This window comes from Bison bison, unplaced genomic scaffold, assembly GCF_000754665.1.
Source record: "Bison bison bison isolate TAMUID 2011002044 unplaced genomic scaffold, Bison_UMD1.0 scf7180017864376, whole genome shotgun sequence".
Classification (NCBI taxonomy): domain Eukaryota; kingdom Metazoa; phylum Chordata; class Mammalia; order Artiodactyla; family Bovidae; genus Bison; species Bison bison.
In genome coordinates this window covers 14,566,926-14,581,162 of record NW_011494948.1, presented here as the reverse complement: position 1 = coordinate 14,581,162, position 14,237 = coordinate 14,566,926, and the positions used below count along the sequence as shown (strand labels likewise).

The following is a 14,237-nucleotide window of genomic DNA, read 5'->3' as shown; positions in this document are numbered from 1 at the left end:
TATATTCTTTTATATTTGGAATGTCAGAAAGCATGTACATTCATTGGCAGAAATAAATTTCTTGGAACCACATTCAAGAAGAATTTACCATATGGGTCTCTATAAAGTAAATGCAGTCACTCAATGTCCAAATAGTTAATGTTATATATAAATGGGCAAAGTAATTTCATGTAAATACTAAGCTCAATAAGTTAAAACTGTTTTTCTGACAGGGTAAAACATATTGTTTTTACCCAGACGAGGAAATATCTCAAGACTAAAGAAAAAAAATTTTTTCTTTCTTTTTTTTTTTAACAAAATACCATTTCCTTTTTAAATGTTTCATTCCAGCATAATTTCAGAGAAAACAGAAGCTGATCATAATAATCCCTTTCATTCCAGGAAGAGTCATATTTGGTGAATTGTGTTGGAGTAAGTGGAGCAGTTGCAGTAAGTGGAGCTCTACTGCTCCTCAGAGCTAGTGCCCTCTCCCCCTTCCCCACTCCCTTCCCACCCCGTTGCTTAGCACACACTCAAGAAATTGTGCCTCTGCTTAGTTCATCCAGAAGTTTATGAGAGTAATAATATCAGTATTTTTAGTTTTCTTTCAGATTTTTAGTTTATAAAAATACACTGCTTTCCAGAGTAATTTGACTTTAAAGCTTCTTGCAGCCCGCTGGTAGAGGATGTAATCTATTACACATTTCACATTGTTCATAAGATAAAAACCAAGCTCTTAGGAGATGTTTTAAGTCAAATGCAATTAAGTGGAAAGAAGCGTCTGTGTTTTCTACTTGCTTTTCAGCGCTTGGCTCTTTTAAGTGTAGTGGATAAAAAGGTATTAAGTAGCCTTTATTGTCTAGGGAGAAATTGGAGTACCATATTGTAAACTAAATGTGCCAAAGTTTTAAAATATAATGTATATATTTGAAACATCTATGCATGCTTGTGTATAGTAAGGTTTGTAGAATTTGTCGCTCTATAAATACTGTATGTATAGTAAGGTTTGTAGCTTTTCCTGAATAATGATTCTACAAGTTTCATGAAGATTAAAAATAAATATAGGTCTTTAAATCATCGTTGAGTTATTGAAATTGAATGAGTTTCTGAGAATCAATTCACAAACGTTTCAAAACTGTCCTCTAAGAATGCTGTAAATCATTTGTACTGTTGCTCTAATTGAACAGCGTGGATCTGAACCCTCATTAACTTGTCTGTAAGGAAGAGAAAATTGAGGAGAGCAAGAAGAGGCTGAGGAGAAGACCTTTAGCCGGTACTGTCCAGAGCTGCCATTGTCAAAGGACATCCTTTGAGCTAATTTCAGTCCCATAAAAAAAATCTATTTAGTGATTAGTAACTAGTGGATAAGAGCAGAAAGCCCAAGTGAATAAAGGCCATAAATACTGAAGTCCTTGGGATAACAGCCTGTAAAACTGTCAGAAAGCATTGCTTAAGTGACAAAAGATAGCCCAAAGTAACAAGAAGTGTTAGCTCACTAGGCAATACTCCATATTCATGGACAGAAGACATAATTTAGTTTTCTTCAAAAAAAGAGGTTCTTCCTTGAATCCAATACCTGCCTCACTTTGTTTATTTGTTTTGGATGGTGTCTATTTGCTGTTAATTTATGGCTGATTGCATTTGCTCATAGAAATCATGATGCCTTGTTTAAAGATAGCTGTGTTTCCAAAAGTATAGCTATGTTACTGAAACTTCTGTTTAGATCCATCAAACTGTACTTACTTGCTAAGAATGTTTAGCCTAACTAGCGTGAGCGGGTAAGTACATGTGTGTATATTTTTAAAAGGCAGATGGTTAAGCATTAGATGCTGACAAGTGTCTTTCTCTTGTTTTTAAAGTTCACAAATCTTAAATATTTCTCCCTAAGGGAAGAATAAATTAAATAAATAAAAACAGAAGAGTGTACGTCTATATTATAAACTATTTTGTTATTACTGCACAAAATACTGAGATGACAAATGTTAGTCTTACTGCCCAGCACTTTAGATTGTTTTTCAGTGGTAGAGAAAATTCAAGATGATGGGCTCAGAGGTCTTTATTCTAAACTCCTATTGTTCTAACTGTGATGATGATTTCATGGCATTTGAATTACAATGTTAGCAATCAAAATGATACGCTTTACTGTTTTTTACAGTATAACCCTCAAATCCCAAATGTGTATTTTAGAGATGTGTGTGTCTTCAGTGGATTTCAAGTGTTGTGCTTGTTCAGGTTAGAAAATTTTATCAACTTATGGGTATTTGCTTTTCAACATTCCGGCTGTGAGAACTGGAGGTGTCATTCACTTGAAGGGAGCAGATGTTAAAGGTTCTTGCCCCTGCCTCCCTAATCCCAAACACCCTTGAAGAAGAGAAACGTTCTATGACCCAAATAGGCATCTTTCTGATGGTGAGAAAAGGCGGTAAAAGGCAGTAAATCTGCCTTCTCATTATGAAGTGCAACAATAGATTGATTTATGAAGAAAAGCAACTGTTAGGCCTATATAAGATGTGTGCATGGAAATGTAGGTTCCTTTACAGCCTTATAAGCAGCAACATTCCTCCTATTCTTGACAAGAATCTAATATTACTAATAGGGAATCTGTTGATTCTAAATACTACGTTTTTTAAGGGAGTACATTGAGAACAAAAAGTTCATCTAATGTTTTCACATGAGAACAATCTTTTAACTGTGCTGTGTTTTTGCTATATTAGTTCATTTTTTTTTTTTTTTTGATAGAAGGGAATTTTAAAAAATAAATTTTTTAAAATGTTTGTTAGTACTTAATATTTTAAGAGAAGTGAATGCAAGTATAAAATATTTAGATGTTAGGCTGTTTTAAAAAATTTTTTCAGTTTCACTTAATATTGTGCAATTTCCAGCCAATACTATAAAATGAGAGCTTCAAATAGAGCCACAGTGAAGGTAATTTCAAATTTTGGGGAGAAGGAGGTCATGTAGAGTATTTTTTCTTTGGACTTTTAAGAAGACATATATGCACTTTAAAATCTTTTAAATAGGTTTGTGTTGCCTCTTATTTGTTAAGGAACTCTGTTGAAATACTTTTGTTTAACTTAAAAATTAAACATTTAAGCTCTAAGTCAATTTTGAGCACAAAATACAAAAATCTGGACAGTCCCTGAGTAAATTGTAATGATGGTGCCTTATAGGTTTAGCACATATCACCCCAGAATTTGAAATCTGTCATATAATTAAGATTTGAGCAGGTAAATTACAGAATTAAAACTGACTATCTATAGAGTTGATATTAAAACTCTTAATAGACATGTCTCCCCAAGTATATGTATATTTCCAGATTATACATATAGTAATAGCCATATTAACATATATAAGAAAACACATACAAAAAAATTGAAAATTTAAAAGGTAAAGACAGAAAATAAACATGAATAAAGGTCCTATTTTCTCTTACCCCTATGGATTAAATGACACATATCTTTGTGAACACATGTGCATATCCATACCCAAGGAACTTCGAGATGCTGTCATCCAGAAGAAAGGTTTCCAGTAAAATAACCTGAAAAATACACTATTACTCTGATTAGGAAGATACAGGTTTGTAAAGAAAGAGTTCTTGCAACTATTAATAATCTTTGTTGTGTAGACTGACCATGAGAAGTGTTGCATTTTTAACCTGATGCTGATTGGTTAATTTTAAATCAGTACTTTTTTCCCCAGTGAGTTTTGGTTGTTTTTGGAAGTCCAAATACCATGGATATAAGCATTTAGTGAATAAAATGAACTCTTAATGCTGCGGCTATGGTGGTAAATCTAAGCTTCACATTTAATGGGGAAAATTCTCTAAGATAGCTGAAAGATTAAAATTAATAAAACGTCCTGACATTTGTGTAGGTCGATAAAGATTCTATTGGGTCAATCAATTACTCTATGACCATTTTTAAGTAAGCCATTTTTTAATGCAGGTAAATGTCTTGTCAAGATGATCTCTTTAGATATATCTCTGTTTTACTTGATTTCAATTATTTACCATGTTTATGATACTCTGAATTCATTCTATTTAACTTACTTTTATATTTAAAATTTATAATCCCAAACTGAGAGTTATAACCACATAAAATGTACTTTTAGTATTTTATTCAATTGGGCCCTGCCCTTATACAAAGAATCCACTGACACTTTTTCATTATTTCAAGTGTCTCGTGCACTACACAGGTGGGTTATTTCACAAGCAACTGAATAGTAGTTCTGACAACAGTTAAGTGATCTTATTGTTGGCTGAGGAGCAGTGGTGTTTTGATGTTCATTGGTCAGCTTCAATAACAGTTAATTATGCGGCAATTCTATCAGGAAACTTTTTTTTTTTTTCTTGTTCTTCCTGTTTCTCTTTTGTGATGCATTATAGCTCCAAACTCTCTTGTAATTTTTTCTTCCTCTACTTTTAAAATGTATGAAAGAGAAAAAAAAAGACTAGTTAAAAGATGTCTCTAATATTACAAATAGGTGGTATAATTAATGGCCAGTTGTGAAACTCAACTTCTGTGTGCAGTCTTTACTCAGGGAATGCTTACATGCTTCGAGGCGGCACAACTGTACATGGTCTTTTCCAGATGATTTCTCATTCCTAAAGCTCTTAACAAGTGAGTGATTTTCAGAACACACCTGGCACATGCACCATCTTGCAACAACTGGATTTTTTTGAAAGATCACATGTTCTGTCCACAATAGTCAGTAGCAGCCTTCAAAGTACAACTGGTGATGAGAGATAAAAGACTTGAGGCTCCTCTGTTTAAAAGAGAAGAAGCTGAAAGAAAATTATAGCCATCCCCAAGTGTGGAAAAGGGTCTTATGGAAAGATTTATAGACCCTTGTTCCCCAAGGCCAGTTCGTTTCCTAATGGGATTTTGTGTTCTCAGACAGGGAGGGATGGTGACAAATGTTGACGGCACTTAATAATAATAGTGAAGATGGCAATAATAATGAAGAATACAAATGCAGTTGTAAAAACAGAGGCAGCTCGATGCAAAGCCAGTTATCTTGGCACCCAGAATGACTTTGTCTGTAAGTTGAAAATATAATAGAAATAAAGATCGTTTCTGTTTTGCTAACCATAGGTAAGGTAGTTCTTAGGATCCTCCTCTATTACCAGCACATGGTGGACATAACAATAGCTTTTGATAATACGAGGGTCCAAGAGACTAAATACAATTATAATTTAACATCGGATTCACTCAAATTGTCATGATACTTACAAATGGAGAGGGTTTGCCCAAGAGAGATGTGGTTTCTTCTGTGTGCTCACAGACCTGAGTAATTGGCAATAAGGGTTCCAGCTTCCTACTCCAGTGTTCTTTCTCCAATTAAACCTTGGTTTCAAAGAAAGAGCTGTTAACAGATTATTTAAAGCATTAAATCTATTTTTTTAAACCCTGGATTTCATGGCTTGGGGAAAGTGATAGTTCACCCTTGAAGGCAAATAAAGTAAATGATTGTAGCGTGTTGCCTGATGTGTTTGCCAGTCTTCTTGATCGATGCTAGTGTCAAGAGGATCAGGATAGTTCAGAGGGAAAACTTACTTGCTTTTTGAAAAAAAGAAAAGAAAAAACCTTACTGTACTAGTGAGGTGAGTAGCCAGGATCTAATGTGGTATTGATTGGACGAATGTTAGAAGCAGTTGATACAGACATACAGCCCCAGGGGTGAAGTGTTTTTACCACTCGTTTGCTTTGGATGCTGCTCACAAGCTGTCCCTTAGAGGGATATTCAGTTTCCCAGTGACATAGAAAACTTTCTTCCTTGACACTAGTGTTATAAAATGGTGTTAGTATGTTCAGAACTCTGTTTTAAACTGATAGATCTTCTTTAATGTTAATAGGTGCAGTATAAAGAGGGCTAGATTAGAAGTCACAAAGCTTGGTTGTAATCCACCTAAATATTACCCATGCTTATACTCAGTCACGTCACTCATGTCTGACTCTTTGCAACCCCGTGGACTGTAGTCCTCAGGCTCCTCTGTCCATGGGATTCCCCAGGCAAGAACACTGGAGTGGGTTGCCTTGCCCTCCTCTAGGGAATCTTCCCAACCCAACAATCAAACCCATATCTCCTGCATTGCAGGCAGGTTCTTTACCCATTCAGCCACCTGGAAAGTCCAGAGTGACCCGCTGGTCACTTCATTTTATTGTGCTTCAGTTTCATCACCAGTAAATGGAGATTAAAAATGTGTTCTGCTATTTTAGTCAACTCTGGCTGCCATAATATACCATAGACTGTGTAGCTTCAACAACAGAAATTTTTTTTAATATTTTTATTTATGGAAGCTGGGAAGTCAGCTGGTAAGATCAAGGTGCTGGTCAATTTGGCTTCTCTGTGAGGGTTGTTTTCTTAGCTTGCAGCTGGTCACCTTCTCACTGTATCTTGACATAGGAGAAGCGAGGGAGGAGCAAGTTCTGTGGTGTCTTGTCTAAATAAGGGCACTAATCCCATCCTGAGAGCCCCACCCTCATGACCTCATCTAACCTGATTACTCCCAAAGACTATCTCCAAATACCATCACATGGGGGTTAGGACTTCAACATAGAATTTTTTTGGGGGGAAACACATTTAGTCCATACCAGTACTTGCCTTTCTCATGGCAGAACAAATGAAATAAAGACCATGATAGATCTACACAAAGATGCATTAAGAGGCTAGAGTTATTGACTGAATTTTCCAATCTTATTTTCATATACCTTTCTGTATAATAAGGTTTTGTTCTTTTAGCATGTTTATTTTGTAAAAGTTATTAATGTAAAACCAAATGAAGGTTAAAACTCTGTTGTTTTTAGCCTTTTGACAATTCATTGTTGCATTGCTGCATCTGCTGCTGCTAAGTCACTTCAGTCGTGTTCGACTGTGTGTGACCCCATAGACGGCAGCCCACCAGGCTCCCCCGTCCCTGGGATTCTCCAGGCAAGAACACTGGAGTGGCTTGCCATTTCCTTCTCCAATGCATGAAAGTGAAAAGTGAAAGGGAAGTCGCTCAGTCATGGCCGACTCTTAGCGACCCCATGGACTGCAGCCCACCAGGCTCCTCCATCCATGGGATTTTCCAGGCAAGAGTACTGGAGTGGGGTGCCATTGCCTTCTCCAACTGTTGCAATAACCTTGTTAAATTTAAGTGTTATTTTGTAACTTTTAATACTTATTTCCTAGCTTAACTTTTACCTTACCTTTTATTGACATAGCTCTCACAATACATTACCTATTAATGGGAATTGATAAGAGTGTGTTCATAGGATGAAGAACATTGTCTAGAATGGATGTTGAATGTCATCTTTCTTTAAAATCAAATGTTTATTTGAAAGTTGAGTTTGATTAGTTTCTTATCATAGAGAAACTAAATGAGGTAGTTTTTTTTCTCAGTTTTGTTGGGATATAATTGTTATAAAACATCATATCAGTTTAAGGTTCATAACATAGTGATTTGATATATGTATATATTGTGAAATGATTGCTATGATAAATTTAATTGATATTCATCATGAATGATGTAGTCTTTTAAAAGTGTATTACATATGTGTTTTCTTCTTTGATTAGTACTCATCCTTGACACAGTCTGAATATTTGTGCAAAGAAAAGATAATCTTTATTGGAGGGTATGTGTTTTTTTCCTAAACAAAACAGAAATTTGTGAAAATAAAGTAGCAATATGTCTAAAACATGTCTAAAATAATTTACTTATACCATATTCTCTGCCTTTCTCCTGAAGAAAGGTGTATATAATTCTCCCACCTTTTCTTTATTTTTATTGTTTTAAAGATCAAGTTGAAATTTTGTTCAAAAATATAGTTGCCCATTAGAAAAGATGAAAATTCTGGGTTCTGATTACCTAAGAGGAAATCTGCTCCAAGCATAAGGAACAATGGCAGATTTTACAAGTCCTGTCGTGTGACCTACATTGACAGGTGTTCTTGTTTGAAGCAACAACACTTCTAGGACTTAACTTCTAGGAGTTGTAAACATGCGGTTTTTCTTACTTGTCTTGGACAAGAATAATCCTCCATAGAAAATCCATTACAAAATGGTTTTGCATAGCCATTTAATGTTGAAGATTGCATTGCAAATCTTGGTAGGCCCATTGTTTTGGTAGTAAAGATATATCTTGTTTTAGGCAATAGAGACGTTTATGACCTATTGTAAAAAGTAGTTGCAACTAAGTATTGATTAGCTGCCATTATAACAGCCATGGGCTAGGATTTTTTACTTTATTATATCAACTTAACCTTAGCACTTCTACATGAGGTTCAGTGCCCTCACTGAGGAAACTAATGCTTAAGTAATCTTCCCAAAACATATACTAATGAGCAATAGAATTTGAGATTCTTCAGCCTATACTTTTGTCATTGTGGAACAGACTATTTAAAGAAACTTCATGTCTAGTGTGCCTTGCTTAGTACCTCAGCTAAACACGTGCTTAGGGCATAAGCAAGAAGAAGCACACAAAAAACTTTTTTTCTTAGTGAAAATTTTAATGTTCAAAAATAAGTCTTAAATTAAGGGGGACATCAGAACCTCATTGGAATTCCCTGCAGTTAGTTTTTGGCACACCTAGGGAGGGAAAAGGAAGATACATAATCTCTTCAATCCTTGGGGCCTAGTTAAGATCTTAATCTAGCTCTATTTATGGTGAAAATTTTTGTAACACACACAACCTTACCTAGTTTTATATAGTCATCTTTGACTTGTGTTTTTGGTGGGTAAATCTGATTTTAAAACAAACAAACTTAAAGTGACCTCCAGCTTGGTTTTGTTGGACTTGATAAAATCTAAGGCTGGATCAGCCTCATCTAGTAGCAGAATGGCTTTTTGAGTAGTTAACATCTAGTTGAATTTTGTCCTGGTCAGCTTTGGTTAGTGTAAGGTCTATCCACCAAAACACAATTGTACATGCTTCATGAATGTTTTTATTCACTGGTAGCCATGTTCTGTCAGAGAAGGCAATGGCACCCCACTCCAGTACTCTTGCCTGGAAAATCCCATGGACGGAGGAGCCTGGTGGGCTGCAGTCCTTGGGGTCCTGAAGAGTTGGACACGGCTGAGTGACTTCACTTTCACTTTTCACTTTTATGCATTGGAGAAGGAAATGGCAACCCACTCCAGTGTTCTTGCCTAGAGAATCCCAGGGATGGCAGAGCCTGATGGGCTGCAGTCTATGGGGTCACACAGAGTCGGACACGACTGACGAGACTTAGCAGCAGCAGCAGCAGCAGCAGCAGCTATGTTCTCTCAGGGGGCTTTTTTGCCAAATACTTTGAAGATTATGCTGGGTTGTTACCTCTGGATAGATCGATAAGTTTATATTTTTTCTCATGATGCAAACTCTTATGCTTTCTTAAAGTTAAGATTCTTTTAACAACATATTTTTGCATGTATAAAAAGAGAGGGCTTCCCTGATTTGGCCCTGCCAAATATATTGGATCAGAGTCTCCTCGTGTGTAGAATCCCCCTAGCTGATTCCGATGAATATTCACAGCTGTGAATATATGAGTCTTTGGCCAGTGGTTCTCAAAAGTCTGGTTGGCCCTCAGAACAGCAGCTTGTAAGAAATCCAGGTTCTTATCACTCTCCCTGACTTAGACACCCTGGGTGGGGCCTAGGAGTCTGCATTTTACCAGCTCTCCCAGTTGGTTCTCTACTGCTCATGGAAGTATGACAATCACTCTTTTTGATGATTCAGAGGTCTCCTTAGCTCTCACATTCTACAAGTCCTTGTACTGATGGCAAAAAACTTTCTGGACACGGGAATTTTCTGCCCACCATTCAATACTTTATCCTTCTCCATCCACCTCTGTTGCTTTCAACCGTGAAAAGTTTCCATATTAAAGTTTCCATTTTAATATTCTCACTGAATGACTGTGTCTTCTACTGTAAACCCCTTCAAATGCTTGGTGAAAGAGCCAGGGTGTTAATGATAAACATTGAATAGAAAGCCTTTTGCTCTGGTTGTATTATGTTCTTTAGCGTTTGCCAGTTTTCTGATGGTTAGCAACTGTGGCATTATTAACCTTGTTTATGGTTAGGAAGCTAAAAGAAGGCTGCCTCCAGGTTTGGTTCCGGCATTGGCATGATGCTTGAGACAGATGGGTCACATTTAGCATGGGGGAGTTGGAGAGATAGCCGCTGTCCTCTTGATCCTAATTAATGTCACTCACAGCAAATAGCTCTGGCAGAACATCTCCTCGAAGTCCAGCATAGCGTGTACTGGCCAGGCAGGATGGGGATTGCAGCTCTCTCTAAGGAAACCTCTTTTTTGGCTCCAAAATGGTTTCCAGAACTATCAAAATATTACCATTTGCAGACACTTTTCATGGCTGAAGAGAGCAACTTGGAGAGGAGAGGGAGTGCTCCGTGGACCCCTGGAGAAATGTCTGCGGCTGGGCATCGTGCTGCATCCCCTTTCAGTTGTGTGACTCACCGCAGGGTCTGGGAAGTGGAAGACACTGGGCAGAGTGAAGGGTACCTCTCACAGGCCTCTGTACTTGTCCACCGGCTCTTCTTTGTGGGTCACGAATAGCAATGTGGACCTCGTGCTGCAAATTTCAAGGAAACTTGCAGGGGTGGTGGGTTGGTGGGCCACCTGCTGCTCATTAGAGGTCCCGTCTGGCTCTTTTCCTGGAGGGTGAGTGGTAGATTGCTGACACCTGTTTTCCCATCCAGCCTCGGGATATGAAGTATGCATTAGGAATGCCTGAAAGTGCTTCCTTGTGTCTGAGTCTGTGGAGCTTGGTGCCGCTTGGAGGGGAGGGGGTAGTGGATTCAGTGAAGGGAGGGGAGCTGAGAAGAGCAAGGGGGAGAAACTGCAGTGTGAATGGAACTGGGATTCTCATCCTCATGGAGTGGCTTCTGATTGTGCTCCAGGGTGTCCTCCATGTGGCCGTGATAAACGTAGTCACCCACTGAGCAACGAAGATGTGTCCTGATCGTGAGAAGACCTCAGAAGTTTCTCAAGTGACATGAGCATGTAGTTTAAACTATGAGCATATTAGAAATGGGAGAAAAATAATGCCTTCTTCCAACCAAATTGATCAACATTAAGTTATTTTAAACTAATGACAACCCTATGGGCTATATCCCACCAGGCTTCCCCGTCCCTGGGATTCTCCAGGCAAGAACACTGGAGTGGGCTACCATTTCCTTCTCCAATGCATGAAAGTGAAAAGTGAAAGTGAAGTTGCTCAGTCATGTCCGACTTTAGCGACCCCATGGACTGCAGCCTACCAGGCTCCTCCGTCCATGGGATTTTCCAGGCAAAAGTACTGGAGTGGGGTGCCATTGCCTTCTCCAAACTGGGCCTCAAACGTGTACAATTCAGGTGTCTGGATGGCATGATCACTTTCTCTGCACAGTTCTGTCCATCTGTTTTCTCCTCCCACTGTTACCTACCAGAAAGTCTCATAAAAACAGATAGCATTGAAACATGTGTATTATCATATGTGAAATAGATCACCACTCTAGGTTCAATGCATGAGACAGGGTACTCAGGGCCAGTGGCCTGGGATGACCCTGAGAGATGGGATGGGGAGGGAGGTGGGAATGGGGTTCAGGATGGGGAACACATGTATAGCCATGGCTGATTCATGTCCATGTATGGCAAAAACCACTACAATATTGTAAAGTAATTAGCCTAGCCTCCAATTAAAATAAATAAATTAAAAAAAAACCAAAACAGATGGTGGACCAGAGGGCCTAATGTCACAGAGAAAGAGCGCCTGTTGTATGCAGTGAGTGTTGCTGAGTATGAGGGCATAACGAGAAGCACAAGGCAGAGGCTCCAATCCCAGCTTTTTCAAGTGCTGGCAGGTTACTGGAAAGAAAAAACATCTACATCAGAGGTAGCATGATTCCATAGCAGATCTTCTAAGCAAACAGATGATCCACATTTTCAGTGGGTTTGGGAAAGGAAGAGAACTTTGAGTTGGTGGGTCAAGGAGGATGTGGAACTTATTCTGGGTACTAAGGAATGAAGAGAATGTGTTGAGAGTGGGGTGTGTATATGATGCTCTTTCCCTGCATCACTGTACTGTGGAATTAAAGGGTGTGTTTTGTTTTAAGTGGTGGGAACATTTTCCCCTGACTCATGTGTGGGACTTGGCCAGGTCTCCTTGCAATCACTGGCCTCCATTTGTGAACTGTGGATGAACGGGGTTAGGGTTGGGTCATGGCCTTGGACCAGAGTAAAATTAACTGGCTCATAATGTGATTGAACTAATGACCTTGGCCTCATTACCACTATGTTTTAACCAGTTGAGTCAATCAAATGTTGCAGAAAGGGTAATCAAGGTATCTTTCAGAAAGCAATGCGGATGACAGTAAACATGGGAGTGGAATCAAAGCCAGGTTTCTTGCCTTATGAGGTGTGTCCCTCTTTATCCTTGAGGTTTTGCACTTGTTTCTGCATCTAATGAAACTATTGTGGACAAAACAACCAGGACACTGACTTTCCTGTGTTAGCATTTTTGAAATGAGGCAATTTGTAGTCATTTTCTAGCACAGTGTCAGACTGTTTTTGTAGGGCAAAATCTGTTTGAGCAGCGGTGGTGTTTCTAATTTTAGGTGTGTAGCGTCCTATGCATTTACTGATGGTGCTTTTCTCTTCTTATTTCAAGTCTGAACAGCCCAGTCCTGCCAGCTCCAGCTCCAGCTCCAGCTTCACACCATCCCAGACCAGGCAACAAGGTATCCACATCTCCCAGGCCAGCTCGGAAACATTGTTCTCATAAAACATCTTAATGACTTGATTTATGGCCTATTTTCTACTGTTTTATTATTTGAATGATAACTTGGCTTTTATGCAATTGTATCTATTTCCCCTAGGAATGCACTTGAGTATTGTTCTGATGTATGAGGCCAGCCTCTAGAAATTCCCCTTTTTCCAGTCCCTGCCATCAGAGTCCCATTTTACAAAAGGATTATAGACACAGCCCATTCCAGGGAGTTCCCAAAGGAAATACAATAGTGAAAGCTAGACTTGAGAGGCTTTGACAGAGAGAAATAGGTTTTTAGTCCCCCTCCTGGACATCTTTCATTTTATTATTTTTCTACAGATTAATAGACTTTTTTCTGTGGTGAGTCTTAATTTGCTGTCTTTAGAATATATTTTCTTCTACTCAAACTCAAAATAAATTTAGCAAAAAAATTTAAACTGAAACATTAACTAAATATATGTTCCATTTTTCATGTGTGGAAACTCTACAAACACAGGCCCGTTTTTCAATTTTTTTTTTTAAACAGGGAAACAGATTATATCAAGAAATAATCTGTTTCTGGGCATCACGTTGCACATTACCTTTTTTGATTGACCGCATTGAATTCCTGATGGCCTTGCATGTTTTGAAAAGGATTAAATTGTTGTGTGCATTTAGGCTAAGGCTAAGCTTCCAGGAAAAAAGTAAAAGACACTGTTCGTTTTGGCTGTTTAGAGTTCTTGTTCCACTGACTTCCCAAGATAAAAGCCCATTACAAAAGCAGAGAAATTTGGAGTTTGCAGAATGTGAGATTACACAGAGTCAACACTTATTTTAGAAGTAAGGCAATGATAGCTCAGATAGTCCTATCACAGATTAGCCTTTAGGAATTGGCTAATCTAGGATGAAAGTGCCTCTCTCACTCTCTCCATTGTCCTTACAATCTCTTCTGTTAAGATTAGAAATACCTATTTTGATTTCATTACATTTATAGTAGTGTGATGAAAATAAGCCACATTAATGCATTTTTCTGTGAATTTAATTTTTTTTTTACATTCTAGAATAAAATTAGTTCTGCCTTGACGTTTCTCTCCCATCTAATACTGGATACTGTTTTGAATGTTCTGGGCACTGTTTTATTACATGGTCTTATTTAGGTAAATTCATGCCAATATTTTGCCAGGAAATTCTTAAAAAGTATAAATTGGCTACACAAAAATAATAAAAAATAACAAAAAAATAAAATTGGCTACACAAAATTGTTGTAACAAGACCTTGTGTCCAAGATCAATATGAAGATCAGAAATAGGACATTGCACCATGGAATTGAAATACTTTATAATCTGAACTTGACTGAAATGCTTGCTTGACCTGAAATTGACCTTGAAATAAAAGGAACAGCTAAACCTTAATAGATCAAAAACTACCACACAAAGGCCGCCTTGCTAAGAACAAGTTACAACCATGGTGATTTATTAGTCTCAACTTTTCAATACATGGATTAACCTAACAAAACATTCAGTTTACTAACAGATCTTTCTGTTTCTTTTTAGG

General features: G+C 37.9%; 1 protein-coding gene across 1 annotated transcript in view; it reads left to right on the top strand.

The window, feature by feature from the left end:
• The window catches only part of MLLT3 (myeloid/lymphoid or mixed-lineage leukemia (trithorax homolog, Drosophila); translocated to, 3), a 290,918-nt gene that overhangs the window by 254,329 nt on the left and 22,352 nt on the right, over positions 1 to 14,237 (top strand). The window contains exon 6 of the mRNA XM_010857077.1: positions 12,606 to 12,675. Within this exon, the coding sequence (XP_010855379.1) occupies positions 12,606 to 12,675 (70 nt within the window). The remainder of the gene's footprint in view (positions 1 to 12,605; positions 12,676 to 14,237) is intronic.